The sequence below is a fragment of the Citrus clementina genome, unplaced genomic scaffold (assembly GCF_000493195.1).
Source record: "Citrus clementina cultivar Clemenules unplaced genomic scaffold, Citrus_clementina_v1.0 scaffold_5, whole genome shotgun sequence".
Taxonomy (NCBI): domain Eukaryota; kingdom Viridiplantae; phylum Streptophyta; class Magnoliopsida; order Sapindales; family Rutaceae; genus Citrus; species Citrus x clementina.
Genome location: NW_006262201.1, coordinates 13,052,482 through 13,072,057, shown reverse-complemented (window position 1 = coordinate 13,072,057; position 19,576 = coordinate 13,052,482). Strand labels below are relative to the sequence as shown.

The 19,576-nt window shown below is 32.3% G+C and overlaps 1 protein-coding gene across 7 annotated transcripts; it reads left to right on the top strand.

Annotated features, from left to right (window-relative positions):
- Nucleotides 1-1,632: 1,632 nt before the first annotated feature.
- Nucleotides 1,633-17,600, top strand: LOC18041144 (uncharacterized CRM domain-containing protein At3g25440, chloroplastic). Of its 7 annotated transcripts, XM_024182953.1 has the most exons (7): nucleotides 1,633-1,856; nucleotides 5,992-6,048; nucleotides 6,219-6,445; nucleotides 6,677-7,055; nucleotides 7,420-7,821; nucleotides 14,550-14,690; nucleotides 16,187-17,600. In XM_024182953.1, the coding sequence occupies exons 3-7, from the start codon at nucleotides 6,387-6,389 to the stop codon at nucleotides 16,214-16,216; spliced, it is 1,011 nt and encodes a 336-aa protein (XP_024038721.1). In that variant the 5' UTR covers nucleotides 1,633-1,856; nucleotides 5,992-6,048; nucleotides 6,219-6,386; the 3' UTR covers nucleotides 16,217-17,600. The 7 variants fall into 7 exon arrangements, with proteins under 7 accessions (XP_024038721.1, XP_024038722.1, XP_024038720.1 ...); XM_024182954.1 differs by lacking the exon at nucleotides 5,992-6,048 and having other exon boundaries at nucleotides 6,345-6,445; XM_024182952.1 differs by lacking the exon at nucleotides 5,992-6,048.
- The last annotated feature ends 1,976 nt before the right edge of the window (nucleotides 17,601-19,576 follow it).

The following is a 19,576-nucleotide window of genomic DNA, read 5'->3' as shown; positions in this document are numbered from 1 at the left end:
GCTGACATCAATTCTAAAAGCCTGCATAGAGAAATAATCAAAGTGAATAAATTTAAATCTATAATACGCTGATTGTAAAAAAAAAAAAAACATGCTTACATCTACTGAAGCTTCTTCCTCATAAGCCAAGCAAATATCCCTTATTGTGTGTATCGGATTGTATAATTTCAGAGCCCCAATATACCCACTATAAATTTACACAAAATAATTATTGACATGCACACTAGATAACACCCCAATTCTTATGAAAAACCTAGCTCAATCTACACTTAAGTGTTCAATCAGCAGCATTTCAATCCTCGCCGACCATTGATCTTCACAAATGCCCCATCAATACAGCCTGTGAATGAGTTTTCTTTCTCAGTTCCACCAATAGACTAATTCTCAAATGTTTGCCTTGATTCATAGATTGCTCATCTTAGTTGGATAAAGCTTAATCGCACGCCCTGATGACTTTTCGAACCTGAGTTTTTCTTTGAAAACCCTGGTCATGCCGGTAACCAGTTAACAACTTAATTCGCATACGTCAGTTCAAAGCCGTTGGATTTTTTTCTTTGTAAGCTAACGACCAGTTAAGTAAAAGACAAAAATACGTAACTCCAAATCACGTGTGCACAATAGCTGGACCCTTCAAGTAAAAAGTGAATTACTAAAAGAAGCAAATTACATAAATATACAAATTAAACACTTATTTTCTATAATATTTACCTAACTGCCTACTATTTAGAGTATGTTTGGGATTGATTTATATCGTCAAATAATCACTTATTTGACAATCTAATACCCCAAGCATGTTTGGTAAACTCGTGTTAAAAGAGATTATTAAAAATCTTATTATGAAATAATCTATTTTTGAAATGATCCTAAAAAATGCTAGAATCAATATTCTAAAATATGATTTTTTTTAAAATTTGATTATTTAAGATAAAATATCTAAAATATCCTTTAAACTATTTAATTTCAAAATTACCCCTCTCATTTCAAACGAATACTCTTCGCATCTCTCTTGATCAAATTCATCTATTTCCGAATCTTTGTCCCTCATAACACAATCCTTATCTCTCTCTTCTCTTATTTATGCTCTCGTAAGGCTTCTTTGATTCACAATCTCACCCTTAAGGTGACAACCGATCTTCATCTCATTTTTTTAATTATTTATCAATTAATCTTTCATGATTTTTTAAACTTTACTGTATACGTAAACGAACATAAATTTGAATTTTATTTGGTTGTTTTGATTTTTTTTTTAGCAAAATTTTTATTTTCTTTGATTGGATTATTGATTGTGCCGAATCTTGGTAGTTGCTTTAACCTAGGGTTTTGGGATTGTGTTTAGGATCAATTTTGAGAGATCATGTTCTATTGTGTTTGGGATTTATTTTCTTTTAATCATGTATGATAGGTCGGCCATTTTTATTGTCTGATTTTTCATGGAGTTATGGACTACAAGTAGGGGCGAGCATCTGGTTTGGGTTGAACCGAACCAACCCGAATGGAATTTAAAAAGTATTTCGGTTTTTGGTTCGGTTCGGTTCGGTTTGATTATAAAAACCGATCGGATTTCTATTCGGTTCGGTTAAAACCGAACCGAACAATAAACCCGATCGGTTATATTAGAAAAAGAAAAAAAACCTAAATTTCTAGCAATCAAACCCGATCCCCCTCAAAATTAGAAACCCTAAGCTAAGCCTCATCTCTCTTTACTCTCAATTCTCATCTGCCGTCGGCCACTCAACCGCACCACGCTGCCACCGGTCGTCATTCTCGGCCGTCAATCGCGTCTTGTCAGTGGTCACTTTCTCGCAGCACAGCGGCTGTCGACCTTCACTCTCGTCTTCTTCGGATTATATTTAAAGGTTTGTCCTTTTTATTTCTTTCGTTCTTGCTTCTCTTGGCTTTCTTTCTTCTGGGTTTGTTTCTTTTTCTTTTGATTCCTGATTCTTAGTTTGCTGTAGAATATTTTGGGTGCGTAAAATTTGTATGTTTGTTGGTTGAGAATTTTGATATTGTAGCATTTTGGGCTTAAGATATATTCTTGAAAATTTTATGGGGTTTTCTTGTTTTGTGCTTATGTAATTCTTGTGATGGTGGTGTTTTTGGCTAATCACTTTTTATTTATTTTTCCTTCTTTTTGAGATTTGGCTTTCTAAATTTTGCATGTTCGTGTTGCTCTCAAATTTGAGCTTGGGATTGAGGATTTTGAATAAAACAGGCTTGAAAACCTCATGTTTTGGACATATACTTTGCAAGGTTGTTGGATTGAATATATTTTTATTCATTTTTTTAGTGTGATTAAAACTGTTCTGGGTGTTATATTCTGTATTTCTGTAGAATGAATACAATTTGACCTCAAATTACAATCTAAACCGTTATTGAAACCGAAAACCCAAACCCGAATCTGAAACCGAACCTGAACCGAATTTAAAACCGAACCTTATCGAACCGTAATAGCTTTTCAAACCGTTTGGGTTGAATTCTCAAACCCGAACGGATTGTAAACCGAACCGAAAAATCGGGTTTCGGTTCAGGTTGTTCGGGTTTCGGTTTGGGTTACAACCCATTCGGGTTCGAAACAAAAACCCGAACCGAACCGAACCGGATTACCGAATTTAATTCGGTTCAGTTCAGGTTGGATTGGATTGAAAATACAAGTCAAGATTTCGGTTTGGATTCTAATTCGGGTTACAACCTCTTCCAAAATTTAATTCAATTTCAAAATGAATCAAATCCCACCCAGGCAGCGCCTAAAATTCCGAAATCAAACACCAGCCCAACTCCAGATGCAAAAATGAAAGCAAAAATGACACCAAATGATAGCATATATAATACATTAATACCCATCACTATTAACACTCAATACAACAAAAATTTCAATGTTAAGAAACCAAATCAGGAACAATTACAACCAATCGTTACACAAGAGAAGATTGAACAGTTTTAGTGCTAGTAATGCCTCTTACCCATGCCCAAAAGAAGACTGATTTACAAACAACCATTCATACACCATTTGGAACTCTGCATACATAAACTTGTGCAGCTGACGACCGTGAATGAAGCCGGAGGCAGTGACGACAGTAGTCGGAGCAGACGCAAGCGATTCAAGATCGGCTCAAGGTGACATGAGCTTGAAGTCTTGAATGAGGAACCAGATCGACTCAAGGGAGGCAGAAGGGCTAGAAGCTGCAAGCCTGCAATGCTGGTGCTCTGAACGGAATCAACAGCGGCAACATCACATGGGTATGTCGTGTGTGAGTGTCTGTGCCCACTGCTACGTGCTAGGTGTGCTGTTGTGGAGCACAAATGTGAAAGCGCAAAGAAGAGGAATTAAGGATTTGAAGGAAAGGAAGCAACGTTGGTGCATGTGTGTATATATATAGGCTAAGCCGATCGGGTTTTGATTTCGGTTCGGATTCAACCCGAATCGAAATAAAAACCGATCGGGTTGCATTTTTCAAGCCGTTCGGATTTCGTACGTTAACCCGAACCGAATTGAATAGAAACTCTAAAATTATCCTTATTTAAATAGGAAATAAAATAATTAATTTTAAACAGATTGTTATTATTATTATTACTAATAATGATACTGAGATAACAAAATAAAAAATCAAGAATATAAAATATTTATTTTATTATCAGTTATGATATGTACACAATAAAAAGAATATCTTATGTACATGTTTATGAATGTTTAAATAAATTTTATTTAACATTATATCCAATTTAGACATTTACATTCATACAATAGTTTAACAATAAGATTTACCAAACACGTACACTAGCTTTAAAACTCATAGCGTTTCTATAAATAAGTTTTATCAAACATTTAACTGATAATGTTGTAGTTTTGAAAACTATTACTATTAGATGTGCTATTAAAATAATCAGTTATGGGAAAAAAAAGTTAAATGTTTAATAAATTTTTTTAAAAGTGTTGTAAATTTGTATTTAATAAATCTTACTATTAAATAATTGTAAAAATCTAAATTACCGAAATGGACATAATATTATATAAAATTTATTTACACATTTATAAATATATCATAAAATATTTTTTAATGTGTAAATGTAATAATTGATAACTAAATAAATATTTTATTTATTTGTTTGTTTTGTTATGTCAATATTATTGATAATAATATTAATCTTTAAATTTTTTGATTTTATTTTCTAATTAAATATAAATAATTTTGAATTTTTATAATAAATGCGAGGACATATAATAAATTGTAATAAGTGTAAATTAATTCCCAAAATTAAATTTTAAAAAATTATTTAATTTTTAAAAATTTAAAAAATATTAAAATTATTTTTTAATTTTTTAAAATCACTTTTAACTTTCTAAAAAATAATCGCAAATAACCTCAAGTTATAGTAATTTGGTATCCCATTTTTTGTCCTTTTGTGTTCCAACCATTAGATTCAACTCAAGAGTTGCAAAAGTTACTTCAACGACAAGGATTTAATTGCTTGGTTATTAACGTTGCAGCCCCTCATTTTTTCTAAAAGTTATAAGGAAATGTTAGTTTCCAAAATTTTTACAAATAAGTCCATTAAAATATTTATTATCTTTATATGAATCAAGGGTAATTTAGTAAATGAGCATAATTAAGTATTAAAAATATGGATGGATTATTTTAATTGCTAAAATACTCTCCACATTCATTTACTTAAAATACCAATTGGATTATAATATTGTTATCTTGTGTTTAGTTAAATACATGATTGGACAAAGTTTTATATAAGTTTTGACAATATTAAAATGAAAAATAAATAAATATTAAATAATTAATTGAATGGTAATTTAAGTTTCATTATGGAGTTTATAAATGCTATTTTCAAAATAATAGATTTCTATATGCAAATTTGAAAATTTGAAAAATTACTTATACCTTATCACATATATGGAGTTGAGATAATATTTAGAAAAATAATCTCAATTATTTACTTAATGTGAAAACAAATAAATTGTATAATATCTGTTCTATTACTTAAATTTAAAGTTGTAAAGAATGAAACTTAAATTTAAAATTGTAAAGAATGAATAATAACTTAAATTAATGGATTATGGGAGAATTATCTTTCAAAAAAAAATTAAGATTAACTAACTTTTAAGGCTTCTAACGTAATCTTTTTATCTCGTGTTGTTAAAAAATTAATCCTAGACGTCTCTTTAAGGTAAAAATATCATTATCACATGATAATTTAGTAGATCCAAACTGTGTTATTCTTACTTTACTTATTTATGCCAAACACTATATTATGATTAAATTTTAGTAAAATAAGTCTATCCCACCATCTCTAACCACATTGAGCAAGTTCTAATTGTTTACATCTTATTATAGAAAGTAAGATGCAACTCCTTTCTTATTACATCGGGAAAGAAGAAAACATAAACACAATAGATATCTTTTAAGAGAATGCAAGCATTATTTTTTTTATGAGGTTTTGTGTTTAAGAAATTAATCTAATTTATGTGATTAAAAATCTCTATTTTTTTTTAATATTTTAGAAGAATTATACGTTTGAGAATGAATAAATTAAGATTTAAAGAAAGACGGATTGATTGAGAAGGAGATAGAGATTATAAATTTTTTAAGCATTTTAAAATTATTATATTTTAATTGGGGTTTAGTATATAAAATTATTGAAACTTATAATTTTTTTTATTTACATAAAATAGCAGCGACTGCTGAAGAAAATGTCAAATAAATTTTTTAGAATTTTAAAATTATTATATTTTAATTGGCGCTTATTGTGTAAGATTTTTAAACTTATAGTTTTATTATTTATAGAAAATAATAGGGCTGCTAAAGAAAATGTCAAAATTGAGTGTTTGGTACGACGGGGGCAGCATAGTTTTGTCCTAAGTTATAATCGACTTATAATAATAAAAATAATTGGTCCACCCCTTTTATGATATAAAGAAATTCTATTGCACATACCTTTCGATGCACATTTTCTAAATTACCCTCAGTTAAGATCAACCCACAGCTGGCGTTGCTGCTTCTTCACGTCATCCCCAATCTGCTGCTTATTAACCGAATAAAGGTATTTTCATAGCATCTATACAGTAGTATACACTATACCTGATTATAGGGTCTGGGCCTGAGGTTTACAATTATTAGAGTCATATGCTTAGGGTTTAAATATTGAGATTACTTGGTGAATTGCTGAGTGCTTATCAATCGACCATTCTCTTGTTTTGTTTGTTCCTGTAGGTCGATTCACGATGTCATCTTGGCTTTGTGCAATAAATTTCACAATTCTTTAAAATTGGTTGCAAAAAATGAATTAAAACTTTGTAGTCCACAATAGAGCAGATGGTTGCTTTGTTTATTTTGTAGGCAGAGGCTCGCCTTTTTGTTTTTTTTTTCGAATTTAATGCTATGTTCTACGGAGCTTCAATGACATCAGTTATTCGTGCAAGCCCGGAATCTCTCAAAAGGTGAATATCTCCATCCTATTATTTATTTATTTATTTGTTTGATATACCATCATTTGTGGTTGTTTAAAATGTATATGCTGCATTATCTCTTTTAGAATGAAACAAATTGTTTATTAGTTTGTAAGCAAGGTAATAAAAACTCAGTTGATTTCTTTTATCGTTAGTACCAAGTAAGAAACACAAGTGCCAATTTTTTATGTCATTTGGAAATAATGAGTGCCCTTTGTGCAGGGTCTCTTTAGTATTGTTCTATGGTCTTGTTCACCGTGAGAACGTGATCCCATTGCTGTGTAAAGCCTCTGCATTTGCCCAGTCTCTTCATTTCCAGCCAAGTTATGGGGCACTATCAATACCTGTTGGAAAATGGCTACATGTTAGATACATGAGAAATGCATCAGTTGGGATCAAGGCAGATGGTGAGACTGTAAGGTTTTCACTCAATAATCAGTGTGATGGAAATAGGTTGCCGTTGGAAGAGAAGAAGGGCACTAAAAGAGTGAAGATGTCGAAGAAGGCCAAGAGGAACGAACTCAGGTTCTATCGTCTTAAGGCTAAAAAGAAGATTAATTCTCCAAGTCCAGAAGTTAGGATCAGATACAAACTTGAGAAGGTTGGCAAGTTATTCAGATTTATGTTCTGCTCAAAACATTAGAATTACAACTTTGGCCTCAACATTACCCAATGTATATTAACATGATTTAGCTACTGCTGCTCCAGTATATCTTTGAATTATCATTTTCATTTTTTTGGTTGTTGTTTGGGGGTAGATTTTTGTGTCTGACCTCTTGAATAAATCATGAAAGTTTGTTTCTTGTGAAGGATAGCTTGTAATTTACTTAGTGGGGTTTTGAGCTTTCTCATTGACCTCTCTAATTAATTTATTCATTTAGATTTCTTTAGTTTGATTTATTTTTGTGTTAGTACACCATATAATTATTAGTTTTACCTTTTTCGTTCTTCTATAAACTTTTCAGGCAAAACGTAAGGAAGCATGGCTCATTGAGAAGTTGACCAAATTTGAGCTTCCGAAAGCCCCGGCTGAAGCATATGATCCTGAAATTTTAACCGACGAAGAGAGGCACTACTTAAAACGTACCGGTGAGAAAAAAAAGAATTATGTCCAAGTTGGAAGACGGGGAGTATTTGGAGGTGTTGTTCTTAATATGCATCTTCATTGGAAGAAGCATGAAACTGTGAAGGTTGTTTGCAAACCCTGTGAGCCAGGGAAAATTCATGAGTATGCTGAAGTGCTTGCTCAACTGAGCAAAGGCATTGTGATTGACATCAATCCGAGCAATACTATAATATTTTATCGTGGAAAGAACTATGTGCAGCCAGAAGTTATTTCCCCTCCAGATACCTTATCTAAAGACAAGGTAAATTTCATCTTTTTCTTGTGGATAGTCTTTATCTGTTTACTTGCTGTATTTTATGTTTACTCGTCCTTTTTATCTATGGTCTTGGAGCTGTGAATTTTCATTTTTCTTCCAGATGATAGTTTGATTGTAATACCTTAGAAGGTTTAATTGTAAGACACCAATTTTATACTGAACAGAGCTATATCATTAGTTAGTGTAAATTAGAAGGATTCCTATTGGATAGCAATAGCACAATTTTCCAATCAAAGAAAGACTCGAAAAACATTTGTGCTGATAAATCAATACTTGCAAAAACTTAGCTCTTGAACACAAAGATGCACACTTTCTTTCTTTTTTCTTTTTTCCCCCCTACTCGTTGGGTTAGGTAGGGCATTCTTTTTCGCTTATTCTCGGCAGTTTGTCCTTTTTCGCTTATTCTCTTTTGTCTCTTGCCCCATTTGTCATGAAAATAAAATAGATGATTGAAAGATTCTTGTTTTACAACTTGCTTTATCAAATGAACATAGGCCTCGTTTGGTATTGAGGCGCTGTAACTTTTAAACTAATGTGGAAAAGTAGGTATAACTATGAAATAAAAGTTGATAATGTATAGTGAAATTGACTTTTAATAATTTTGACAAAAAAATAAAGATATCATAGTTTTTCATCATACAAATGTGAGATTAAATTAACTTAGCTTCCAAGTTACAATAACTAGTGTTTGCCAAATACTTTAGGGTGCGTTTGACACATTGAATTGTACTATGGTGTATTGCATTATTTTAATGCTAATGTATTGTATTATGTTGTATTGCATTATCACTGTATTATAACAATCTGTATAATATTTGGTGCTACATTGTACTGTAGTTTTTTTGTGATTAATTTAAATTATATATTATATTAATATTTTATATTATATTAATATGTTTAAATTGTATTAATATTTTATATTATTATTAATTTTAAATTAATATTATTCAAATTTAGATATTTATTATTAGTTATAATAAATTATAATGTAAAAATAAAAATAAAAATATTATATTAAATTAAAAAGTTATATTTATTTATCATTATTATTATTATAAAGCAAAAGCAAAAGCAAAAAAAAAAAACCCTTTAACCCATTCCCATGTTCTTCCAAACGTAGCACTAGCATTAATTTAATGTGAGTAGTATTTTAATACCCCATAATGCAATGCAGCAAACATATCCTTAGTGAAGCTATAGCTGTCCAACCTCAATACCAAATAGGGCCTTAATAGTGAAAGCAGTAGATTGGTAGAAAACTATGATTTCTATTGGATATTTGTGTCTTCACATGAGGCAGGAACATATTTGGGTGTCTATTAAAGCCTGTCTAGGTGAAGCCAATTTCTCTGTGGTTGTGCTCTAATTTACAAATTAGTGCTGAGTGAATATGAAAGAAAAGAGGGAACGCTGAGAAAGAGCGGAGAGATAGAAACTATGGGAAAAGGTAAGAATTAAAATCAGAGATAAGCATAGAAAACTAAGTGCGAAAGTCAATATGTATTGGTCCATAATTATTAAGTCTGCTCGAAAAAGTCGAATCGTCCCCTATATAATTTTAGATACTAATAGAAAATGAAAAGCAAATCATTAAATAATTCAAGTCAAATGTATTCTTTTAGTCATTAGTGTTTGGAATTTGAGAATACGAAGTTAATTCAAGTCCCAAAAATCTCTTGAGTCTTATTTCTTAAGTAGTCCTAAATTGCATGCTATTCTTCCTACATTTCTAGGCCAATAATTGGGCATCTATGAATGCATACAAGTTAGTTTAACTGGTAAAATCTCGTGAGCATGGTATAGTAGACATGGGAATAAGACCCCTACCCACATACTGGGGTTGGGATTTAGTTACTAGACATAGGTGTTCATTTTTTTTTTTTGGGGATAAGAAATTGGAAAATATATTAATAAAGAAGATGTAAAAACAAATAGCGGACAGCTGTTCACTCATAAAACAAGGACTATCACTCCTATATGGAGTATACTCAATCACTCCTATAAAAGGTTAGAATTAGTTATAACTTTCTATTTCAAAACCCCATCCCAATTTAGGTGTATAAGGAAAAAGGATGAATCTTGAAAATCCTTAGAAGCTGAAGCCCCCGGTGAAGTAATAAAACGAACTCTATCCCGCAGTTCCTCAGCATTATCCGCACTTTTCTCCTTAAAAATGTGAACATTTCTTTCCTCCCATCTTACCCAAAACAGTGCTGCCCCTGCACATTTCCAAAGAATTTTAGCCTTTTTTACTCTACCAAAAGCTAAGGGATTCTCCATAATCAGGGAATCACAGGAACCCGGAATGACCCATGAAAAATTAGGGTGCATTTGGTAGTTTTTAGTTTGCTATTTTTCATTTTGTGAAAAGGAAAATGGATAAAACTTGTTTGGTGGGCTCATCTTTTAGGAAAACGTTATAGCAACTAGAAATGAATCATTTCCATTCTTTAAAGTTTGTGAAGGAAACTAGAAAACACCATATTGGCGTTCGCAAATTTTTGTTCTCTGCTAGTGGTCTGACAAATTTGACTTTGTATGATCATTGCAATAAATTTCATGGGTCTCACAATAAAGATGTCTTCTTTACATTATTATAATATATAATAAGAATATAACAAATTTAACATAATTATAAATTGATTTAAATAATCTTAAATATTGTTATGTTATAAATATAATTTATATACACAATAAAAAATACATTATTATTTTAAAAAATAAAAATAACTATTTTTTGGGAATATTTATAATAAATTAAAAACTAATATACCAAAAATATAATTTTCTTTCTAAATAAATTTTTTAATGACATAATATATTTTTATATTTATTATATTACATTATGATATTATATAGACACTTTTGTATTTATTTACTAAAGTATAGTCTATAATAATAAAAGACCATTTTGAAAAAAAGGACACTTTATGACAATAACTCACAAAAAAATATAATGCTACTATAAAAAAAATCATTTAATAATAAGTAATTCTTTACTCTCTCTCATTGTTCCAACTTTTTAAGACAAACAACCAAACATATTTTCATTGTTTTCATTTTCATATACTATTTTTAAAATAAGTTACCAAACACATTTTTGTTTTCAAAAATATCATGTCAAAAACACAATTTTCCTTCTCTAAAACAAATATAGAAAACATCAATTGGAAAACAATACCAAATGCACCCTTAGCTTCTTTGCACAACTTATACCACAACTTTGAAGCCACAAAATGGTGAAGGAAAAGATGGTTTGAAGTTTGTGCTCTTCTTTTACACATCACACACCAAGAAGGAGAGAGACAAAAATTAGGAAACTTTCTTTGGAACACTTCTTCATAATTTAATTGTCCTTGTGCCAAGGCCACAAGTAGACTTGAATTTTAGGGGTAATTCTAACCTTCCAAATCATTTTGAAGTCTAAAAACTCTCCAGCAGAATCATAATTGCACAGCTTCTCAAAATATGACTTGCAAGTATGCTGTCCAGAGACCTTGTCTTTGCCAACTGATATGCCCTTAACTAACTGGGCTTCAATAGCTCTAGTCATCAATCTGTTCAAACCATCAACTGCTAGAGTAAAAAGAAAGGGAGAGAGAGGATCTCCTTATCTAATTCCTCTAGATGCACCAAACTTTTATTTAGGCCTTCCATTTATGAAGACTGAGAAGTTACTGATTGTAGGTGGCCCTTTATCCATTGCCTTTGCCCTTTTTCTTGAAAAACAAGATCAACAAAATTCCAATCTAAGTGATCGCACTCTTTCTCAAAATCAATTTTGATAACCATCCCCTCTTTTTTCTTCTTCCTGCAATCTTCTACAACTTCATTAGCAACTAAAACAGCATTAAAAATCTGGTGCCCATTAACAAGCGCTGACTGGGATGAAGATATAGTTTTGGATAGCACCTCCTTCAATCTCGAAGAGAGAACCTTAGCTATTATCTTGTACAGACTTGTCACTAGACTGATAGGTCGAAAATCTGTGATCTTGATGGAATTTTTCTTCCTGGGGATTAGGCAAATGAAAGTGGCATTCGTGATTTTATTGATAACCCTTTGTCATAAAAGTCATCAACACTTTCTTCACATCTTCTTTGATTGTATCCCAACAACTCTGGAAAAAAGCCAAGGAAAAACCATCTGGACCTGGAGCCCTCTCCGGGCAGCATTCAAACACTGCCTTCTTAATTTCATCTTCATCAAATCTTCTCCCCAACTAGCTTGCCTGCTCTTCTTTAATAGGTACCTAATTTAGCCCTTCAATAAGAGGCCTTGAAAATCCTCCATCTGAGTACGAAATAGAAAAATATCTGATTATTTTAGCTTCTGTGCCAGTATCTTCTTCAATAATGTTTCTTTCCCAAGATTCCAGCTTTTAATGAGATATCTGTTTTTTCTTCCATTTACAATGCTATGGAACATTCTAGTATTGTTGTCCCCTTCTTTAGCCCATAATGCCTTGGATTTCTGTCTCCACATGACTTCTTGAAACAACAATTCTTCTAGATTGTTCATGAATCCTTCCTCTTCTAGTCTGTCAATCTCTTGAATTCTTCTCTCAATTTAGCCTTCTCCTCCCTTGAGTTTCGAAAGACTTCTTTATTCCACCTTTTCAATTTACTCTTGATTCCACCTGACTTTCTCATGAATTTGTCCCATCGAATCCTTCAAACTGCTCTTTCCTCTACCACTCCTCAATACTGCTTTTAAATTGATGACAATGCAGCCACATATTCTTGAATTTAAATGGTAAAGGTCCCCACTGCACATCATTGGAGTCAAGGATAATTAGATAATGATCATATGTAACTCTAGACAAAGTGGACTGTTTTAACACAGCCAACCTTTTCTTCCCATTCAGGCAATAGCAAGGATCTATCTAATCCACAGGAAGCAGAATCAGAGCGAAGATTAGACCAAGTAAAATTAGCACCAAGTAACCCAATATCCTTCAACCAAGATTTGTGAATCAACATATTAAAATTGTTCACGCTTTTAGTAACTCGACCCCCTGGACTTTTCAGAATGAAATCTAACCACATTGATCTCTCCCAACACACCATCTTCGGCCAAAAACTCCATGCGTACCAGCCAGTTCTTCCCAAAAACTATTCCTAACTTCAAGATTATTAGGCCTATAGACTCCAGATAGCCACCAATCTTGGTTCCCTGCTTTCTGAAATTTTTATGGAAACTGAAAATTCTCCTAGGAGAGATTCTTCAACTTTGATCACCCTTGTGTCCCAAGCCACAATGGTGCCACCAACCTTCCCAGATGAGGGAAGATACCATATCCTAAATTGCACCTGAAGATTATCACTCAATCTGTACATGGCCACAGATCCCATCTTCTCTGCTTCCTTAGGGTTATGGTTGATAAAAACAGCTTTATTATCATGAAGTAGCTGCAACTTGTAGGCTTCTTTAAATCTTCTTTCTAGCCCTTTCTGAATTACTTCCCATTTATCATTGGAGTTGTACCTCTTGCAAACTATTGCTCTATCCTACCAACCAAACGTCACACATTCTGCATAGGACTTGTGATTCTGTTGTCGCCGAATTCTTCTTCCTGGCCATTTTAACCTCTTAAAACACCTGCCTGTGGCTTTTCTCTCCTCTAACCAAACTCCATAAATTATCTGCCCATTTCCTCTAGCCTTGAGAGTCCCTGCCTTGTGCAATAATAATTCTTTGTACACCCTTTCCTCCCTTATTCTTGAATATACTGATTATAGAGCCTTGTTTATTTTCATGCCTCTCTATCCACACTTGAACTTGCGTAGAATGATCTCTGAAAATCCTAAAATAAGTTGTCTGACTTGGCTTGAATGTGCTCTAATGAATTTTCTCCCATCCACCTTGCACATTCCATCTACGCTGAGAAAGAGTAATTTCTAAATTTGCTCTTTTCAATTATCTTAATGCTAGCCCTATGATATTTTCCTTCCACCTCCAATACAAAAAGCGTCTGTTCTATCTTAAAATGTCTGATACACATAGATGATGGTGACTAACACCAAGATGGCATGAAAACCAAAATGTGACCGCAACTCTTACAATGAAACTCCTAGTAGATTGCAAAGGAGTTTAGCAAGCATTGCGCTCAGTTGCTTTTTCATATTTTGGTCCAGAAAATGGTCGAGATACTATTATTTGACACGCCTAGAACCGTAAGAGAAGGCATTGCTATCGCTATTATAATCTATTCATAGCTGTTCATGTCTAACACCTTGTATTGTAGAATTATGCATTTATCTCCATATCCACATACAGAGATATGCATTCTCATTTATGGCATGTTTTTACGGTACAATTTACAACCTTTTGTTTCTGCTAACCCATTCAATCTGTTTGGTTCCATGATACTTCTTTTAGACCATTGAACTTAGTTCATTGTAATTATATTATGATTATCCATGTCAGTGAATATCAGGGATGTTAATTCTGATAGAAGATCCTAAGCATGTTCTAAATATATCAGCTTTTTTTTTTCCCCTCTTTCTTTCTTTCTTTCTTTATTATAAGAGTTGACATATCATTACTATGACCTGATGATGTATGTGGACCAACTTAAATTGGGCAAGCTAATCTGTTCTGCTTCAGAGTGCTCATTTGTACGGTCTAGAAATTGGCTTGGTCTGATGGGCATTAACATTTTTTCGTGCAGTTGCTGACTGAATAGTTGTAATACTATTTGTAAATTCCAGGCCCTGGAAAAGTATAGGTACGAGCAGTCCCTTGAGCATACAGGTTGGTTCATTGAAAAGTTGGAGAAAGAGCTGGAAGCATATTATGAGCATGTCGCTCAATACAAGAAAGGGAAAGAGGATGCACAACCTGACTCGTCGGTGAGTCATATTTTTTGTTTGGGTAAAATTAAAAGTAAGGCTATGTTTGCTTGTTGGATAAGAGGTGGGATTAAACTAATTTGAGGAGAAAAAAACTTAATTGAATCCAAAGTCATGTTTGGCTGTCAAGACTACCAAATTATTTGAAAATTCATGGAACTATTAATCTCCATTTTTACGTGGTTCAAATAGGATAGAGTATCTTATTACAATCCAAATTTCCTACTAATGTCAAATTTTTATTCATTAAATTATTTTTAATTCAAGATTAAATATCAAAATTTTACTTCAATAATTTATTTTAACTAGTATGTAATACTAGACATAAAAGTTATTCAGTTATTTATTCAAAATAATAATAAATTCAACAATAGTTATTTTAGTTTCATTAAATTAAATTACATTGCCTTGTCCGAAATTATACCAAACAAAAGATAGCACTAAATAATCCAGTATAGTCCACTGTAATCTAATCCAATCTAATTTTAAAAGTTAATACGATACAATTCAGACTTCCAAATGTAGCCTAAAGGAATAAACTATATGTGGTTTGTTTGGATAAGACAAAAGGATCCTCAAATTTTTATTTTCCCCCTCTATTTAATCATACTGGGAAACCAAAGTAAATATAGAAAGGAAAAAGCAACATGTTTAATGTTATAGCGCAGAAGCATAAACATGTTTAACCATGTTCTCTTGGTTAACTTCAGAGTTTCCGCGCCAAACATTTGTTGTGCTTCTTGAAAAAATGCCATTTCCACTAATGTCTATAGATCTAAGAAAAAGTTGCTACTTGGTTTTAGGATTCTTGTTCCAGAAAAAGAAGAATTACAGAGAAAGATGTAACAACCAAGAAGAACACCACAAGAACTGATTTATGAAGAAAACTTTTATTGAGATAATTATATTTTTGTTGTACGGTGGAGCTCCATTATTTCCCTTTTTAAAGCATTGGAAGAAATTAGGAATAGAGAGTAGCTTAATTACAGTGATTGATTCCTACAATTAAGCTCTTAAAATTATCTGACAACTTATTATCACGAAATCAAATCCTAATGTTTCCTTAAAAGAATTCTAGCCGTTACGAAAGATAAAACTTTATGAAAAAGAAAGTGCCATCTAGTTGATGGCAGAGTCACATTCACATGAAGCTAGTTTCTGTTCCAAGACCTCTCTGTTATACGTGTGGTGATTTTTTATACTTTTTTGAGATTTCATTTATTTTTGTACCTCTGAACTTCTTTTGGATTTCCTTGTTATTGTATCTGATATTCTTACTTTTTTGTGGTTATTGGCCTATTGTCTCACAAATTTTCAAGAATCTTTCCTGCATTTTCATTTCCACAAGGAAATTGTAATTATAAACGTGTGCTTGTTTTAGAAATTCAATATTCATTTTTGAATTTGGACTATTTTTGCCACTGGAGGTAGAATCTTGGGTGTCTGATTATATATTTGTCAAGATTAAAAATTATTGTACTTTGTATGTCTTGCAGGATAATAATACTGGTGAAAAAAACAGATGACATGGCTGTCTTTGCTGGTCAATCCTTTATTGCTACGGCTCAGCAGAAGCTTGTTGGTTAAATATTCTAAACTCCAGTAGATGAGAAAGGACAAGCTCAGTTAATAGTTTAATGTCTGGAGTTACACATATCAGATCATTTCTCTGAACAGTACCATAAAAGAGAGAGCAACGGCAAGGCCATGGACATGCATATACAGTTTTGATGGGATTTTGTTTTTTGAGCATGATCCCAAAAAACCACAAAACTACCTACTTCTAAGAACTTTTTGTGGATGCTATTGTTTAATGAGATTTGGAGGTTCTCTGATGGACTTATTGTTCCAGATTCAGAAAAGGATGATTTTAGTATTAAATTCAGTTTTGAAGCTGGAGAAACCAACAGCAGTTATTCCCCCTAGAGAAAGGGACTCCTGCAAAATGCTCTTGTGCATTTTGGCTCATGAACAATGGTCAAGGGAAAATCTTAGCAAGGCATCTCAGTGTTTTCTACGAGATGCCGATAGGGGATCACTTGATTGAATGTACTTGAAATCTAAGGTGCCTTTTAAGCTCCAACAAATGGAGATTCATAAACTAATAAACATGGTCTGGTGAACAGTCTATGGATACCAGATACATCTGTAAGTGATACTATCCACAGGACACTGGTGCTAAATCCTCCAACTGAGCCATTCAGAACAGATACGTGTTGGAGCTTGTAACCATAAACAGATGAATCTGCCATGTGTAATAGTTGAAACAAGGCTGTGTTTCAACTATTACACATACAAATACTAATTATGTGTAATAGTTGTACCATCCAGAGGATTGCGAATAGTATAAGAGAAGCCGTCGGGAAAAAAGGCAAAAGGGGCAACTAGACTTAAAAAGTTGGTACCCAACAAGATATCTTCGCCTGAATAAGCAAAGGCAAAGAAGCCATGCGAGGATGTCTTCGAAGATAGGAGCAAACATACGGATAATAATATATGTATGTATTTGTATTCGTATGTATTGTGTATCATCCTCTCCAGTATCATCATCTTCGTTCCATCCTGTAGCCTTAGTGGGCCACGGATACTGTGAAGGTGGAGCATAGCTTCTCCAGAATGCCTTCTGACAGTTGCCAGATGCATTTTCTTCTCAGATATGCCATGGCTTTGTAGGCTTGCTCTTCCAGTGTCTGAACACTAGCACGAATGTCCTGTGGATAGTATCAGTTTGTTTGTCAAAGATGTAATACAATCTTTCCTGCTCTAGGTAGTATTCTTCCATCTTTCGAACATCACAGCACTTGTTCTGGAGAAATTGTTTTTCAGCAACTTCTTCTTCTCTTGTGTATTGGCCTAGAAAATCGAATCATCACTTTCATCCCACATGATATGGTTTTATTTGAGACTTCTAAAAATTGTTGTGTATCCATAAATTTTAAAGAATTGGCAAAAAGATCCCTAGATAAAACTTCGCATAATAATCAGACTTGGTCTTACATCTTGAACTTATTTGGACTCAATTTGGATTTAATTTGGACTCAATTTGGACCAATCAAACAGAATATTGACTCATTTTTTTTTGTTTTAGTTATTTAATTTTCATATTTATTTTATATTGTTATATGGCTGGTTTGACCACATAAATTGTTATTTAATTTTCAGTTATTTAATTATTTTACATTTATTTTCTATTGTTAATTTTTATGGTTGGTTCAGCCATTTAAATTGTTATTTAATTTTAATTTTAATTTTTTCTTTTTTTTCACATTTATTTTTTGTACACTTATATTATTTGCATATATAATTTTCATTTTTTTGTGCAATTTTCATATAGTTCTTGTGTTACTAATTTGTTTGAATATTACCTTTGTGACATAATTATTGCATGAGACGTTGGTTTAGAACTTCAAGTGGCAGATTAATTCGTAAATCTCAATCTCCACCACCAATCATGGATGAGATCTAAGATGAAAATCTTTTGGGCGAACCTACTCCTCAGATTGATCAGAGAGACAATCATTCTGAACATAATGCACGTGATTAAAATCAATCAAGAACTCTGAGGGACTATATGAATCCAACTAGAACTGGAGCATCGTTGTGTATAGTATTTCCTCTAGAAGCACCTCGATTTAACTTCAAACTAAGTATTATCCAACTTTTACCAACATTTCATGGTTTAGAATATGAGAATCCGTACTTACATCTAAGAGATTTTAAGGAAGTTTGTAATCCATACACAGACCAAAATTGTAGCACGAATATAATTAGATTAAAATTTTTTCCTTTTTCATTAAAAGATAAAGTTAAAACTTAGTTACAAAACTTTAGATTTAGATCAATAAGAACTTCAAATAACATGTAAGAATAGTTTTTGAAAAAATTCTTTCCACCTCATAAAACCAAATCTTTTAAAAGAAAAATAATTTCTTTCACTAAAAAATAAAAGGAGAAACATTATACCAATGTTGGGATATGTTTAAAGAATTGCTCAACATATGTCCACAACATGGTTTTGAAACTTGGCAAGTGGTAACTTATTTCTATGAGGGCTTGACACACCAAAGTAGACAGGCTGTTAAAATGATAGGTAATGGTGAATTTAGAGATAAAAATCCTGAAGATGCACTATATTATCTTGACCAATGAGCTGAAAATGCACAACATTGGGATATTGTTGGAACTTTTGAATTGACAAATAAAACACAATCATTTTTATCCAGTGGAGGAATCCATAATCTTAGGGAAGATCATGATTTAAAAGAAAAATTTGTATCCTAATTTTGAAGATTGAAGCTTTGAAGCATAAAAAGAGCGATCAAGTAAAATTGAAATAATAACTAGGCAACCTAATAGGGGGTGAATTGAGTTTTTAAAACTTATACAAAACAAATCACACAACAATTTAATCTATTGTCTTAATAAGAACAAAAACAATAAATTCAATCAAGCACAATAATTAAAGAGTAAGGGTAGAGAGATCAAACATGTGATTTCTATGTGGTTCGGCTAATCGTGCCTACGTCCACACCTCCAAGCTCCAAGCTCACCGAGCTTGAGGATTCCACTAAGCAAGCCTTCAAGGCTTCAACCACTTTTACAATTGACTTCCAAGGTATCAATAAACTTGTACAATAAGAGATTATCTCCAATCTCTTAACCCAAGTGTATTCCAACACTTACAACCTCTCAATTTTATTTTCAAAAGAATTACAAGTAAATCTCTCTCACACAATGTGTTTCATTACAAATGAAATTCTAAAGTGTGAGTAAATGAGATGAATACAAGAATTTTAAAGCTAAATAAAAGTTGTATGCTCAATAATTTGCTCAATGATAATAGTTGAAATCATTGTTGTTTGAATTTGATTAAGCTTATTTGTAAT